The following is a 16,009-nucleotide window of genomic DNA, read 5'->3' on the forward strand; positions in this document are numbered from 1 at the left end:
GATTGCAATATATATGACGTCATTAATCGTTCTCAGAGCGATTTAACCCGGCCCAGTCGAAAACGCTATAAGTTAAACCGAAATTAAAGTTAATTAATTTACATTGGTATAGAAATGCACATGAGAGAGATATATATTTTAGTAGGTATAAATTTTGTCTCTCAGTGTAAAAGATGTATTTTATGACGAAGGAAAATCGATTCGAAAGAGATAAGGTGGTAGTTTCGTCTCCCTTCTGTAATTTAATAAAAAATATACTTTAATAATTGTGACGAAGGAAAGTATATTAATATTTCAAAGTATATGATAGGTGCTTTTTATTTAGCGACACAAGTCGACACACGCACACATTTTGTCTTTTTCCAACATCTAGTGAACAACAAAGGCTATATTCCGATATTTACAGTTAGTACTGAAAATCTATAGTTTACGTCACGTACACTATAGATTTTCAGTACTGGCAGTGAATATCGGAACGTACATACATAGCCAAAAGGGAGCTTTCCAGCAAGAGACACAAGTCGACACAAGTGTCGTTTTGTCTTTTTGTTAACTCATTACCAAAAAATTAAGATAGATCGACGTTGTGTCGCTTTTGCTGGAAAGCTCCCAAAGATAGAGTGACGCTTGTGTGCTTGTGTTGACTTGTGTCGCTAAATGAAAAGCACCCATCAATTGGCAGAGATACTGATGTCTGAGCAGTGTTAAGGCCCCCGCACAATGAAAAATATAAGGAACAAGGAACAGATATTAGCGATTAGAAATAAGAAATCAGGAATAAAGCTGGTGTAGCATTAATACACGGTTTCCGATAGGTTAAAAATCTATAATTGCCTGCATGTGTTATTCCTTGTTTCTGTTGCCTGTATTTTTCATCGTGCATCCAACTTTATGATTTATTCTTTAGTCGGTAGTCCTAATCACTAATATCTGTTCCTTGTTCCTTATATTTTTCATTGTGCGGAGGCCTTTACGGAATTATACTCAAGACAATCAACGCAACAATGGCCTAGTTTACATCGATCACTTGATACGCGTATTAAATAGTAAATAACTAGTAAATTAGTTTGATTATTGGCTGATCAGTTCAAATATACTATTTGATACGCGTATCAAGAGATCGGTGTAAACTAGGCCATTGACAGCTGGGGGTCGATTATTGTGTCTCTTGAAATGAGGTAAAAATTACAAAAGTGAGAGAGAGAGAGAGAGAGAGGAAATTCACTAGCGTATCTACGATTTTATTTATCAAAATCTAGTAAAATCTGTTCATTTTTGTAATTTTCACCTCGTTTCAAGATACACAATCGACCTCCAGAACTGCCTATATCGATAAATTTTCGATTAATCCCAATGAATATATAGTTAGGATAACGAGACGAGACTTTCGTGAAATATACATGCTCGATGCGTGCGCATCACGTGACTATCATGCAGATACGTGTGTATATATATATAACAATAAAGGGCGCTAATATTAATAAACTACTTTACGCTTCTTGCTATTGTTTAAGTCAACGATAAGTCAAATGCATCGAATGTTCTATTAAACGCATGCCATTGATATTAATATTTCTATTATTTATCGTGTTTCTCGCGTGGTTCGCACGCAAACGAGAAATTGTCGTCGTTTCATATTCATGTGACTAACGTAGTTAGTAGTATTTTCCTGATCGAAGTTGTACTACGTCGTAAGGTGCACGTAGCTGCACCACGCTTTGTCCGAAGACGTTGGAAAGAGAGAGAGAAACTGTACAGATGGTGCAGAAGGTGTAGCTGCGGAATGGAAATGCGCAAGACAGGAAGCAGGTACGTGCCGAACGTCACTGCGCACGCGGGCGAGTTTCTCGTCGCGTTAGCATCTCTATTACCGCGTTTATCATCGTTCCATGACCCATCAGATGGCCCTGGTCAACTTTAAAACGTAAGTTGTTCATTTCTGCTATTTTACGCCCGTACAACGTGCCGCCTGCGTGCAAAATGGCCCGTCGTGCACGCGGAACGTTCTCGATTACTCGGTGTCGTTCGCAGCCCCCCGCGATCACTCCCTCGGCGCGTGCGTTGCTAAAATCATCGCTCTTTGTTAGGCCTGACGTTCGCCCGTGCGTGTTATTCCCTGATAAATATATCACGGGAGTATATACGACAGCGGGGCTCGTTGCGTCTCGCCGATCGTGTTTGCCGCGATCGCCCGCGGTTAGATTCGCGTAAATTGCAGGCACGGATTTAACACGAACTCTATATGTACGTGTATTTGCACTTTGCGTGTCCTACCGAGAATGCGCGGTATCGATATATGCCATGGTACTAGTCTTCTTTTTGTTTTTCTAATTCAGCATGGTTCGCTTAATCGCGTTCTCGAACGTACATATTTTTTATCTGGCACGTCGAAAATTATCTTTTTCTCGCACGGACCGCCGACTCGTCCGGGTGATAGAGCGTCAATTCGCGGGAGGGCGGACATATTTTATGACGTTTTACAAAGTTTTCGTTAACCTTTGGCCATTACGCGAAAGATGCGCGGGGTCTTCAGCGACGAAAATGCCCGACGGATATTTTATCGATTTAAATAGTTTATTTTTTTTTTACGAAGGATGATCTCTCGTACACTTTTCATGTCTTTTATATCGCGCTTTTATTTATTTTAGGGGAATGCCGTGCAAATTAATTGCAATCTTTTCTAGGTAACATTTGCTAAATAATAATAACGAAACGGCCATTTCTTATGTGCGTCAAAATGTGTCGTGACTTAATGGTGTGAGAAGTTTGACTGTGCATAAAATACTCCTCTACTTTCCCCGCCATTGCGACATCGAGCGCGATTTAACGATTCGAAGTTCGGACAGTGGTCGATTAAATTTTCATTCAAAGTAAGATCGAATGACACGGGAGCCACATGCACGGGACACTCGCGGCAGCAGCAGTTTGATGCATGGCTGACCTCGATTGTCGATACCTCTAGGCCACCCTGCAGCTAGCGAAAATTTCCAAGAGATGTCTTGGGGACGTCTTAAGGGGATCCTAAAGCCGTCTGTAATCCCGACACTTGTTTTAACCTCAACTTGCGAAAACATTCGCTTACTTAAAGTGTAAGTTTGCAATATTGCTTTTAGAGTCTAAACCTAATTCTGACAACGGTATCGTATTTTTGGATGTAATCCGCTGGGCATGCCACAGTCTTTTTGTAACAATACATTGTAGAATTTTTATATAAAGTGAATGTTTTCGCAAGTTGAGGTTAAAACAAGTGTCGGGATTACAGACGGCTTTAGGATCCCCTTAAAGACGTCTGAAGTCTTTTAGACGTTTTTGGGACGTCTTTTGGAAGCTTTCGCTAGGTTGCCAGATATACGCCGCCGTTGTGCGTGTGAAACGTGCGTGCGGCGAGAATTCACGGCTTGGAGGTTAAATACGCGCGAATGATGCCGCGAGCAGCAGGGTGACTTTTTTTCGCGCTTAATAATATGGTTGGTGGTTGGTCGGGATTCGGACTGTGTTACGGGTATCAAAGGAAGAGGACATCGATCAACGGAATTCGGAGCAACTCCGTCGAATTGCGTATACGTTCGTTAGCGACATTGGGAAACTCGTTGGTATAAGGAGTGGCGCAAACTTTCTCAGCGTGAGATTGCCGTTCGCCGATAACTTCGCGTGTAAGAATTGCTTAGGTATTAATCGCCCTAGCGAGAAGCAGGCGGGGAAACAGCGGTATTCCACCTTCGATTTATATCGATGTATCGCACACTCTGCTCGATTTCGCCTCTCATTGGTCCGCGCGACATTCGCGGATAAAAATATCCCAGACAGCCACGCATGTCCAAAATCGGAATAAAAGACGTCTTAAAGACATCGTTTAGACATCCTACGAAATTATGTCTAAAAGACGTCTTATGTCCCGATTTTGGACACGGTACTGGCTGGGACGCAACGTTGCTCCTCTCCCTTTCTTTAACGACTCTCGAGATGTAAGCTGTGTTTCCATATTCACTGCTAGTACTGAAAATCTATAGTTTACGTCACGTATACTATAAATTTTCAGCACTGACAGTGAATATGGGAACACAGCCGTAAGTCGGAATTTTGGCTCCCGAAGGCGAATGGAAAAGCGAATTTTCCCGTCGAATGTCGAGATGCGGCTCGAAAATCGTTAAAGGGAGACGTTGAGAACCTTGATTTTTTGTCCGCGAGTGTAAACTCGGCGTCTTCGACGCCCTCTGCTTCCGACTCGGCTGTTTCCGTCTCGACACGTATCTAGATAATCGGTGTGTAGCGGACCGTAGCTTAAAAAAAAAATCTAAAACTACATCTGTATTGGTTAACTTAATATTGCACAGCCTGCTCTATCCCAAGGTTCAATTTCTTTCGTACGCGTTAAACGTGGTTAAAACGCGTCTGAATTCACGGCGAAAATACGGGCGGGTTGCCCACAGCGTACTATCGATCGTATTTATGTAGTTGACGGTAAGCGAGCGAATTCGAAAGCTGATGTAACTCAATTTTTTTTAACTGAAAATTATATAAAGTCCCGTCGAAACGCGCCACTGGCGCGTTTTCGTGAATGATATTAAATAAAATTATCGACCGCACGGTTAACGAGTACACGAGAGACCGCGCTCTTGCTGGAAGGGGGAGAGGAAGAGAGGGAAAGGGGGGGGGAGAGAGAGAGAGAGAAACAAAAGAAGTTTAGTCGCGAAGAACAGAACTAGCAGCGTGGAGTTATCTGTTATCGTTGCAATTTTGGTGAATTCGGCGGCGCTCTAGATACGGTAAAGTATAATCGTTTGTTGCTCTGTCGTCGTCGCCGACACGGCTTATCTAGACGGATTTGCATGGATTTGCATATAAAGCGTGCACACGGGAAGATCGACCAATCGCGGGCTTAAAATAAAAGATGCCACATCGCGTGCTCTATACGATGATATACATGCGCTCGAGATGTGTGTTCCTTTCCCGGAGCTGCACTCGGATGTACTTCGGGTGCACGACTGCACGGCGTTTATCGGATGCTCCGGAGTACGTGTTTCAAGCTGATGTTAAATGTTCGATCTTCGTGGGCGTTTTGGCGGCGGTGTGATTAACGATAATCGTTTCGCGGAAGTACGAGGAAACGCGAGGGTCCGAAGCATTTCGGGAACACCGGGAATGGACCGACCTCTCCGTTTCTTTCTCGCTTGAAGACGCGGGGAGAGATGTTCGTTTTGCTCCGAGAGAGTTTATAAGAGAGCGGCGGGAGGGAAAAGGTAACAAAGGATCGTATTTATGTATATCTTATTGTGTCGCGCGGAGAAGCAGTTCGAGACGCAGTTCGATTGACACGCGGGTATCAATACTGTCAATTTTGGTTCCCGCGATCGAAACGTAGAAATCACGCATCTCCGATCGATTGCGTATGAATCGATCGCCTGCCAGCTGACGTTTGAAAACACGGTGTTACCCACTGTACGTGTATATACATGTTTAACCATATATGTATAATATACATATATAATATGTATATATAGATTGAACATTCCGCGGGGTGTAATCATGGCTAGCACCTTTCCCACTCTAGCTCGATATGGCCGCAGCGTAGCGTCGTAGAGAGAATCGAGACTTTATCCCACGAGTGGAAACCCGGTGAACACAATGTCTCAAATCATTAATACGTCTTAAAGACGTCATATCAGGAAACGTCTTTAGGACGTCGTATGTCTCGATTTGAGACATGCGTGTTGTCTGGGAACCTTCATCTCAAACAGAACAGAAAGTCACAATAAAGTCAAAAAGAAGTTAAAATGATGGTAAAATGACAAAAAAATCGTCATTTTGATATTATTTTAACTTTATTGTGACTTGCTGTTCTATCTGGCGCTTCTACTAAATTCTACTAAACGCTCGGTATATTCGCCGACCTAATATCGCTGGCATTTGTAAAATGTAAAATCGATGCGAGTTGTCGTGATTTTTCTTTGTAGAAGCGTTCGCGCGAGAAGCACGTCGTAAAGAGAGAGATATTTTTTTCTCTCTCTCTTTCAGTGAACATATAATGTCTCAAATCGGGAAATAAGACGTCTTAAAGATGTCATTAACATTAGAACTATCGAAGATTAATCTAGATTTATTTCTATCGAAGAAATCTTAGAAAGAAAAGAAAAGAGAAAACAAATTAATAAAATTATCTATGTAATTTCAATAAAAGTCAAGGAAAATTTCAGAAATTAAGATGTTTAAAAAAAAAAGTAATAAGTTATTTAAAAAATGTCAAACGGGTCATTTTGACGCCGTAGCTCTAGTGTTAAGATGTCTTAAAGACGTCTTAATGATGTCTTGAAGACGTCATATCTCCTGACTTGAGACATACGTGTTGATAATGAATAAACGCGCGATAAATAAGATCTACGCGATCGTATCGATCCGTACGATCGGCGATCGCGAAACGATCCGCGCGGGGATGGGGAATGGTGGGATTGTGGGACGGGGAACGGGGGCCGGGGGACGGGGGACGGGACAGGTCGCTTAATTCGAACAAAAAAAACGTCGGAAAAGCGACGTCGGAAAGAACGTTGGCGGCGCTGGGGCGGCGCCGATTGGCCGGCGCGACTGCATCCGTTCACTGTGCGGCTTGCGGCGACCAATGGGAGACGCGCTGCCGCGCCGTCGCCACTGCGCGTCCGGCCTATGGGGACGTAGCTGTGGCGTACGGGCGACCAAGGGCTCGAACGCTCAAAAGGAGTGTGCGGATATTTTTGTGTTAAAAGTTACGCGAGCGGCGTGTACGAATCGCTCACGGTTCGCAGACGCGCGGGGAAAACGCCGACCGGGCGATCGCGTGCCCCGCGCGAATCGACGAGACGAATCGCCGCCGCGGTATCGGGCCGCGCGTCCGTTATCCTGAAAAGTGCCGTGCCGCAACGCGCGTCGTGCCCCCTTCGTTCGACGAGCGACTCCGAGCGATGCGCGACGGCCGACTCGCCGAGTTTCGCGTTTGAATAAGAAAAACTGGCGAGCCCTCCTCGCCCCCGGCTGGCGGGACACGCGAAACGTTCTCCGTCGTCTCGCCCACGGTGAATTTCAAAGCGTGAAAAGTGACGTTGGAACGTGACTGCCGTACACCACGGACACCGACGGTTCGGCGCGCCATTTAAAATCGTGAACGCGATCGTTCTCGACGAGTGTGTCTCGCTCGGGCGTCTCCGAGGTGCAAATTCGCGCGATAAGCACGTCGCCCTACGTCCGTGCTTTTTCACAAACGGAGAATCTCGATTCTCCGCGAATTATGTAACTGGCACCGACGCCGATATGCCGATGATAAACGCTACGCCCGCTAGGTTCGTAAAGTTGCACTGGGTCTTTAGGGGGGAAAAAAAAGTGTCGTGTATTGTGTATTAGACTTTGTCTAGCACCCTGGCCTGTTCACCGAGACTGAATGACGATGGAACATTATTACGTTGCGATTTATTTCATGATTTTACGAGACTTCATCCAAACTGATCGGGCGAAATAATTTGTTGTGGTGCGCGTAATTGTTTAATTATACGAGAAGATATAACGTGTACATCATCAGATAATGTCGTGCATTTTCGAGCTTCACACTTTTCACTTTTTGTCTCGGACAGAACAAAGTTTGCCGAATTATGATAACTCATGAATTTTAGTTTACTTTTTTTTTAAATGTTCTGCACTGGATATATGATAAGACACTTTTAATGATGAGGGGGTGATACAAACTTTGACCATCACTTACTCTCTGTTGACAGAATGGAAGAGGAAATAGTGGTAGACGATATTGATGAAAATAGTACTGCGGATACGCAGCACAGTGATGGTACGACTACACCCGTAATGCCACTGCTGTACATCCAACAAAATAAAGTACGTTCTACTCTAGCGCCAAGCGTAAATCAAAATCTTGTTTCGCCTAGCACCCAACTCGCTGCCATTATTAATCCGGTTAATAACCAGGTAATTATTGAAATCATGGTGCACAGTACGTGTGCTGTGATGGGTTGCTCCATATCTTGCTTAACCCTGATGGCTTTGTACTTTGTGATTTATATAGCAAAGTTGAGAACCTTTCTACGTAGATTACAGTTATATCAATATTTGTAGCCTGTATCTCTTACATAAGCGTTTTAATATAATGGGGGAATATGTAGTATCATATGGGTGATTGGAACGTACAAGCGGCTTGCTCACAATAACCTAAAATTAAATATACATATTTTATATATATAATGCATTCCATATTTAATATATATATATGTATATAGCATATATATACAATATCTATATACATATAGGTGAAGTAGATATTATTGGATAAGACATTGTTGGAACAAAAAGTAGCAGTTCTAAATACAAGTCATATTCAGTATACATATATAGGTCTTGTAGCCTTACAAGGTGTGTGTAGGTGGTAGCAGTGATGAGTGGTGAATCTGTGCATCTTTCATAGTAAATGTAAATATAGATTTAGTCAACAGAAGTATGAATCTTCAGTGAGCATCAAGTTAAAGATGTGTATAAATAAAATTAATTCTCTTGTTGAGAAAACATATTTAAATGCTTATAATTGTTGAATTTTATAGTACTATATATGATATTTGTACTATCTTATCGTGTGAAGTACATTGACAAATAAAAAGTGAATATTGAATTAGTTTAGTGTTATTTGTAATAAATATGGACGTTATGTAAAAATTCTCATATTTGAATACTTTTGAAGTTCAGTTTTGGACAAAATTGTGGCTTTTAACGTTTACCACCAGTTTTAGACGGCGAATCCATTAAACTTTTATTCTAGATTGTAATTCGATAAAATAAGAGGTATTTCCGTTTGTTCTTTTTCGAAGAACTTCCTAAACTGGTGCACATTGGTGCAATAAGTTAAAGTGAAACGAAATATACTTGTCTCGTTCTAACTTATTGCACCAATATTCATCGGTTCAAAAAAGTTCTTCGGAAAAGAACAGACTTAACTTAACTTTTATTCTAGATTGTGACTGGACAAAATAAAGTATTTATACAAGGACCAAGTCAGGTAGCTACGTCTCAAAGTAAACAACACATCGTCATTCATCGTCCAATAAATACTGTGAGCACTGCGGCGACTTCACAGGCTCAAAAACACATTTTACTTAGAAAGTCGACATCTACTGCTCAGATAGTACCCTTGAATACAACGCAAGGAAATCAAACCAATTCGCAAGTGGGAAAGCATACATTTGCATATCTAGGAACTCTTATTAAACCTAACAAGTCACGAGAATCTGTCGTTATACCTGCAGGTAAGGAATTTTTGTATTTTACAAATAGCTACTTTACAATTTGTCAATTTATATAATATAAAAAAACTCAATACTTGATATATCAAATATCGATTACATTTTGGTCGAAGACTGCGCATTTACTTATTTAGTGTTGTATTCTAATATAGGGGCTCTAACACCAACTCAGATAACTAAGCCCAAATTAGTAATTACTCCAGTAATATCGCAATTAGCTCAATCCACAAGTACTACAAGCTCTCAGAGTCAACCTCCTAAACACATGGCGAATTTAATATTGCCAGTGAACATTCCCCAGCAAAGTTGCAGCACAAAACCTAGCATGTTCAATCTAAAAATCAATAATGGTCAACTCAGCACAGAGAGCAAAGGTACCATAACAGGTATAGAAATAAATTTCTAATTAGCATAATTATTTGGTATATTACTTTGAAGTAAAAATATAAAATATTTTTATTGCGTTGCGCAATGTAGTGTTACGTGAGTCAAAAACGACAAACTCAACGACACATCCTCCACCGCTACATCCAATAACGAAAATGAGTCTTTTAAATGCAAATAAGGGTAATTCTAATTCCATAGACAGTATAAAAATCACTGAAAACCCAGATTCAGCTGTTATCACGCCAATTCCGAAGAAGGAAGATAATCAACCGGAAAAGCGAAAAAAGACAATTAGCAACATATTACGAGGTTCTACTGAGAAACGGTTGAAGAAGCAGAATATCCCAAAATCTCCTCAAGACAGTCTGGCTGATTCCAATTACGCATTGAGCAGTCCAGAGTGTGAACAAGACAAAGATAAGAAGGCTCACAATGATGATGACATTACGTTAATAAAAGTTATTCCTAATGAGGATAAAGTTCCAAAACTTAATACGAATATGGATGATGATATAAAAATTGAAATAATTAAAACTCCAACGAATGTTGAAACAGTGCCAGACAATAAGAGTGAAGCAAAGAGTAACAATTATGAGGAGACAAAAGAACAGTTGAATACTCTGAATCAGAACAATACGAACTTTGATGCATCTAAAGTTTTAGATTGGAAAGACGGTGTCGGTACCTTACCTGGAAGTAATTTACAGGTAAAGGAAATATATATAGTAACTAGTAACATTAATTTAAAAATACAAGTATGTACATACATATAGCAAGATTGAATACTTTTATTGAATACTTTCGTTATTTATTTATTTTTACATATTTTTTATAGTTTCGTATGAATGAATTTGGCATCATGGAAGTAGTAGATGAAGATGAGAGTAATAAACAGAATAAGGACGGTATTGGTGACAAAGAAAATGTATGTTTAACACAAAATTCCTCAAAGACCAGCCCAGGAATCGTTAATAATACTAATGTAGAGAAAAAAGGTAATTTACAAATAGTATGTTCTGATAAATATTTTAGATATAAATATCTACACGTTACTGTAATGAAACACATTTAATTTAGCTGAAGATAGAAAATCTAGATCGGTAAGTGCAGATACCGTGTATCATTGTGAAGCTTGTGGATGTTACGGATTGGCTGCTGAATTTGAAAGTCCAATATCGTGTAGTCCTTCCTGCACAGAAGTGATAGAGGCTAAAAAACAATCTGCAAATCGAAAGGACAAGGATCTAAAGTATGTATTTTATATATAAATCTCAATGTATAATAATTTAAGAAATTATAAGCCTTATTCATATGATTGTTTGTACAGGGAAGTACGCATGAAAAAGAAACGCAAAAGGTTATTACAAGAACCACAATGGCCAAAGGAGATGGATGAAAGGTCTGATGAGAAGACACATGATAAAATAAAATTGGAGATGGATGAGGAAAAAGACGCGATAGCGGGTATGGATGATGAGATCCAAGGAGATTCCTCAGAATCAAAGGTAAATCAAATGTAGTAGTTAAAATATTAAATTTAATTAAATTGAACGTGTTAAAAATTATACATGTTAACTTAATTTTTTAATCTTATTTTATATGCAGTATCCTTGGCAAAGAGGAAAGCTAGGTTTTTCATGGCCAAAGTATCTTGAACATTGTAAAGCAAAAGCGGCGCCTGTTAAGTTATTCAAAGATCCCTTTCCCTACAGTAAAAATCATTTTAGAGTTGGAATGAAATTGGAAGGTATAGATCCGGAACATCCTTCTCGATATTGTGTTCTGACTATTGCCGAGGTTGTAGGTAAGTCATTAAAGACCATATATATACTACAGTACATATTACAACATGAAATTTATGAGATATATAACGTTATTTAGGTTATCGAATGCGTTTGCATTTCGACGGTTATCCAGAAAATTATGATTTCTGGATAAATGCAGATAGCATGAATATATTTCCCGCCGGTTGGTCTGAGAAGAACGGCAAAAAATTAAATCCACCAAAGGGTTATACATCTGCAACTTTTAATTGGAATGCATATCTAAAAATCTGTAAAGCGCCTGTAGCAGCGAAGAATCTATTTCCGAATAAAGGCGCGCTCCAAACCGTCTTTACCACAAACTTTCGCGTGGGCATGAAGTTGGAGGCAGTGGATAGGAAGCATTCTTCATTACTTTGCGTCGCTAGCATAGCAGGTTTAATGGATTCTCGAATATTAGTCCATTTCGATTCTTGGGACGAGGTGTATGATTACTGGGCTGACGCAAGTTCGCCATATATTCATCCTGTCGGATGGTCTCATCACAATGGACGCGTCCTGATGCCACCGAATAGTAAGAAATTTGAAATTAACGCATTACAATATATCGCAGGCTTGTTTAATCCGCGGCCCTCGTGAGCTACTCGTTTCGCTCTTTCCCCTACCTCGGAGCTCGGGCTCGATTCCCCCACTCTTCGATGGCTTGTTCTTATGGCTCTTGCACATAGGACGCAGAAATGCTTGCCGCGCGGCAAGAAGCGATGTAGTCAATAAACTTCGGGTTCTTACGGAAAAGCGGCACGTTGATTGGCTACCGCGTCGCTCTTAGCGGCGCGACAAGCGTTTCCGGATTCTGGGTGGAGAAGCCAATAGCCAATAGAAGTCTTATGAACATGTGCGTTTTATAAAATATCGCTTACTGCTTCTACGTTGCGACGCATATGTAAAAGGGCATTGTAACTTGTATTATTGTCTGAAGAAGTCGTATAGCGAGATATTATTAATACTATACTGCTTTATGCGTAAATAAGAACATTTACGACACGACGCAGCATCAAGCTACATCGGTTGTTACGGAAAAACGTGTCCGGAAAGTCCGAAGCGGTAGGCGTGAGATCGGCTTCTTCGCTCCTGGCGGTTAGACAGGCCTGATATATCGTATTTACTTATATTCTTCCACACGTAATTTGTAATATTTATGATTAGATTATAAGGATACTAAATCTTTCACTTGGGATATGTATCTGAGAGAAACCGGCTCAGTGGCTGCTCCGGCAAGGGCATTTAAACAACGTCCACCATGTGCGTTCAAACGTGGTATGAAATTAGAAGCGGTAGATAAGCGGGTTCCACAGCTAATCAGAGTGGCAACGGTCGAGGATGTAAAAGACCACCTGTTTGTATCGATTGCATTTGTTTTCTAAGTATCTTTATTTTGCGGGATAATAATTATATATATTTTTATGTAGATTAAAGATAAAATTCGATGGCTGGCCCGATAATCATGCCTATTGGGTTGACGACGATTCACCTGACATTCATCCTGTGGGCTGGTGTGCAAAAACTTTTCATCCACTGGAACCACCACTTAGTAAGCTAGCTTATTTTACATTTCGTATATTATAATTTCCACGTGCAATGTGATTTATTTTCATTATTGCGTAGCACCCGATAATTTGAATGATCGACCGGAATGTGGCACATACGGTTGCCGAGGTATAGGACATGTAAGAGGACCTAAATTTCTAACACATAATTCAGCATCAGGTTGTCCGTATTCTCCCCAAAATCTAAATAAATCGGGTCAGATGCCTGATAGACTCAACTTGTCGAAAAACCACGACTCTCACGAAGCCTATGATTATGAGGAGGAGATACAGGAAAAAATAAAATTAGAGAAGACTGACCGAATAAAGATAGAAAAGCCTGAGAAGTCCGATAAACTTTTGTTCTCAGACGATGGAATGTTAATGATCGAAAAAGAGATTAAGCAGGAAGATGGAGATTCATCAGATAAGAATGACAAATCTGAAATCAGATCGGAAAATTCAGACAAGTATGTTGTATATAGCGTGATAACACTATCAATATAGCGAATAATTGTGAAATAATCGCTACTTATTTATATCATTTTGCCGTTTCAGATCAAACAAGTTTAAGAATCTCCACAGCGATGGACAAACGGATGATGATGAAATTTCGAGAAAACGGAAGAAAAGGTGTGTTACTGAAATCATAAAAGCGAATTTCTCTCGTGTCTAATCATACTCGCATAATATTACAATTCAACGAGTTAATATATTTTCAGACATCCAAATTCGGAAGAGTCTTTGTTTACCGTTTCCAATGTTACGTATGGCGATCTGCATTGGAGTAGTACCACTGCATATGCTGCAAATATACCGGTCAAGCAATTGCGTAAAGAGTTGTATCAATCTGTATATAATCCGGGATATAATCCTCTGCCGAATGCACCACATATATGGGCGAAACATAGCAATGCCTTAAATAGAGTAGTATCTAGGCAGACTACGAATCCGCGACGATGGTCTAATGAAGAAGTGATCAAATTTATACAGAGCATGCCTAACTGTGCCGAAGCTGGAAATGTCTTTAGGCAGAACGTAAGTTTTAAAGAAAGTACAATTATATCAACAATTAGCTCAAGTAACTAATTGTATATGTTATTATTGCAGAATATCGATGGCGAGGCATTTTTAATGTTGACTCAAGAGGATTTGGTATCAGTACTACGTCTGCGACTCGGACCTGCGATTAAGTTGTACAATAGTATAGTTTTGCTACGTCAGAAAGCAGCATAAATTAAATGCGAGCGAAACATGTTTCATTGACTGGCGAATGATATGTGGCAGCTGCGTTATAATGGAATATATCGCCTATAATTTATTTAAAATATCAAGGAAATTTAATCTATATTTTTTTTGTCAATAAATTTCAGAATTGTATCTTCTTAAACAGGCAAACGAGCAAGAAAGAAACGAATAAGATTCATGCAAACGGACACTCGCAAGTGCTTGGTTCTGAAATATTTGTCTAAAATTTTTTGTTTAAATCGACAAGAGAAAATCGATAGAGAGAGAAAGAGAGAAAGCAAGAATTATTGCAAAATTGATAATGCTTACATGACACATTTTAATTTGACAATTCTATGAATCTTGCAATGGGACAAACTCAGTGCTGTACGCATTGCTCGAAGTACTTACGACATGATACGACATAATTTTTCGTATAAGATGAGTGTATTGAATCGTGTACAAATGTAAATATTGTTTTAATTATTAGGTATTGTAATAAAAATACTTATGCAAATCTTTTCACCTAATCCGTGCCGAGTATTTCTGAATTTCAAAACCAAGCGTATTTCCCATAAAAAAAACTCACGTCACTAACGGGACAAGATTCTAAGACGTTTTGGCTTCTGTTTTAAAATAATTAAATTATTGCGATTTGCAGTACGTCGACACTCAAAACTCCGAGAATCGCAATATTCCCTACATCTTCCATTTCAAGTTACAATCAGTCACTAAACGCGATCGTGACTTATTACAAATTTGAATATTATTTGACTCGTATTTCTCGCTTTTGTTAAATTTAAAAACTATCACACACGAAATATTAGTGGAGTATTTCTCGCGACGAGATAAAAAGCGTTCGCTGTAACGCATATATGTACATACAACGAATGTACGGATGTATCAAACTCGCTATAACATATATGTTGTTCTGCAATTTATATTTTATACGTTTGCGTTATTGATTACATATTCTTTGTAATAATTCATTATATTTTCCGAAACAATTTTCGAATTTTATTTCTGCGTTCAAGGATAGTCTTCGCGTTTCAGATTTGCTTTTAGACATTTATTTTTAGATTTTTAGATTTATGTAACAATATCATCCACTTGAAGCATTTGAAGTTGTTCCCAGACAGCACGCATGTCTAAAAGACGTCGTAAAGCCGTCTTAAGATGTTTTGATATGTATGTCTAAAAGTTATCTTAAAGATGTCTTTACGATGTTTTTTAAACATGCGTGCATGATGTTGTCTAGATTTGCTTCGTGGTTTTAACTTTATATATCAATTTTTAAGTTTTTTGCTCATGCACAATCAGAGGAATAATTAAGGAACAATAAGGAATTAAACATAAAGAGAATTCCATGTCTAGAAAAAATAGATAAGACCGTGTCTTGAAAAAAGACGCGATTATGATTCTTTCTACCTTGTTCCTAGCTTATTGCACAATTCCTTTCATTGTGCATGAGCCCATCCGCCTGAAGTTGCTCATTTCGAGTTCGATAACTTGGTTGCGAATGTTTCGCAACGTTGGCACCCTGTGACCCAGATAAATTTTGAATCGTCATTCGTCATTAGCTAGGCACTGTAGAAGGTCGGACGTTCGTGGACGTTCGCGCATCGGGATGACATGTATTAGTAAGTAGACGATCGCCGGTGTCGCGATTCCGTCGCATTGTCGCACATATCATCATCTCGAAATCCGGGCACCCGGAATCGTTCGAGATCCACCTTTATCGATGTACGATCGCCAGGTACGTATACGCTGTCTTTTTCTAATT

At 39.7% G+C, this 16,009-nt stretch overlaps 1 protein-coding gene across 12 annotated transcripts; it reads left to right on the forward strand.

Moving 5' to 3' along the window:
* The first annotated feature begins 1,819 nt into the window (after positions 1 to 1,819).
* Positions 1,820 to 14,756, forward strand: L(3)mbt (lethal (3) malignant brain tumor). Of its 12 annotated transcripts, none has more exons than XM_071718340.1 (16): positions 1,820 to 1,924; positions 7,737 to 7,941; positions 8,975 to 9,266; positions 9,416 to 9,649; positions 9,741 to 10,357; positions 10,486 to 10,645; positions 10,728 to 10,899; positions 10,978 to 11,155; positions 11,256 to 11,454; positions 11,532 to 11,987; positions 12,620 to 12,809; positions 12,883 to 13,004; positions 13,079 to 13,469; positions 13,558 to 13,632; positions 13,722 to 14,037; positions 14,110 to 14,756. In XM_071718340.1, exons 1-16 carry the CDS (start codon positions 1,890 to 1,892, stop codon positions 14,233 to 14,235), a joined length of 3,768 nt encoding a protein of 1,255 aa, XP_071574441.1. In that variant the 5' UTR covers positions 1,820 to 1,889; the 3' UTR covers positions 14,236 to 14,756. The 12 variants fall into 12 exon arrangements, with proteins under 12 accessions (XP_071574441.1, XP_071574449.1, XP_071574443.1 ...); XM_071718348.1 differs by having other exon boundaries at positions 7,737 to 7,851; XM_071718342.1 differs by lacking the exon at positions 1,820 to 1,924 and adding an exon at positions 3,266 to 3,439.
* The last annotated feature ends 1,253 nt before the right edge of the window (positions 14,757 to 16,009 follow it).

The sequence above is a fragment of the Temnothorax nylanderi genome, unplaced genomic scaffold (genome assembly GCF_030848795.1).
Source record: "Temnothorax nylanderi isolate EJ_2023f unplaced genomic scaffold, tnyl_v1.0 TNYL_tig0246_pilon, whole genome shotgun sequence".
In the NCBI taxonomy this organism is placed as follows: Eukaryota; Metazoa; Arthropoda; class Insecta; order Hymenoptera; family Formicidae; genus Temnothorax; species Temnothorax nylanderi.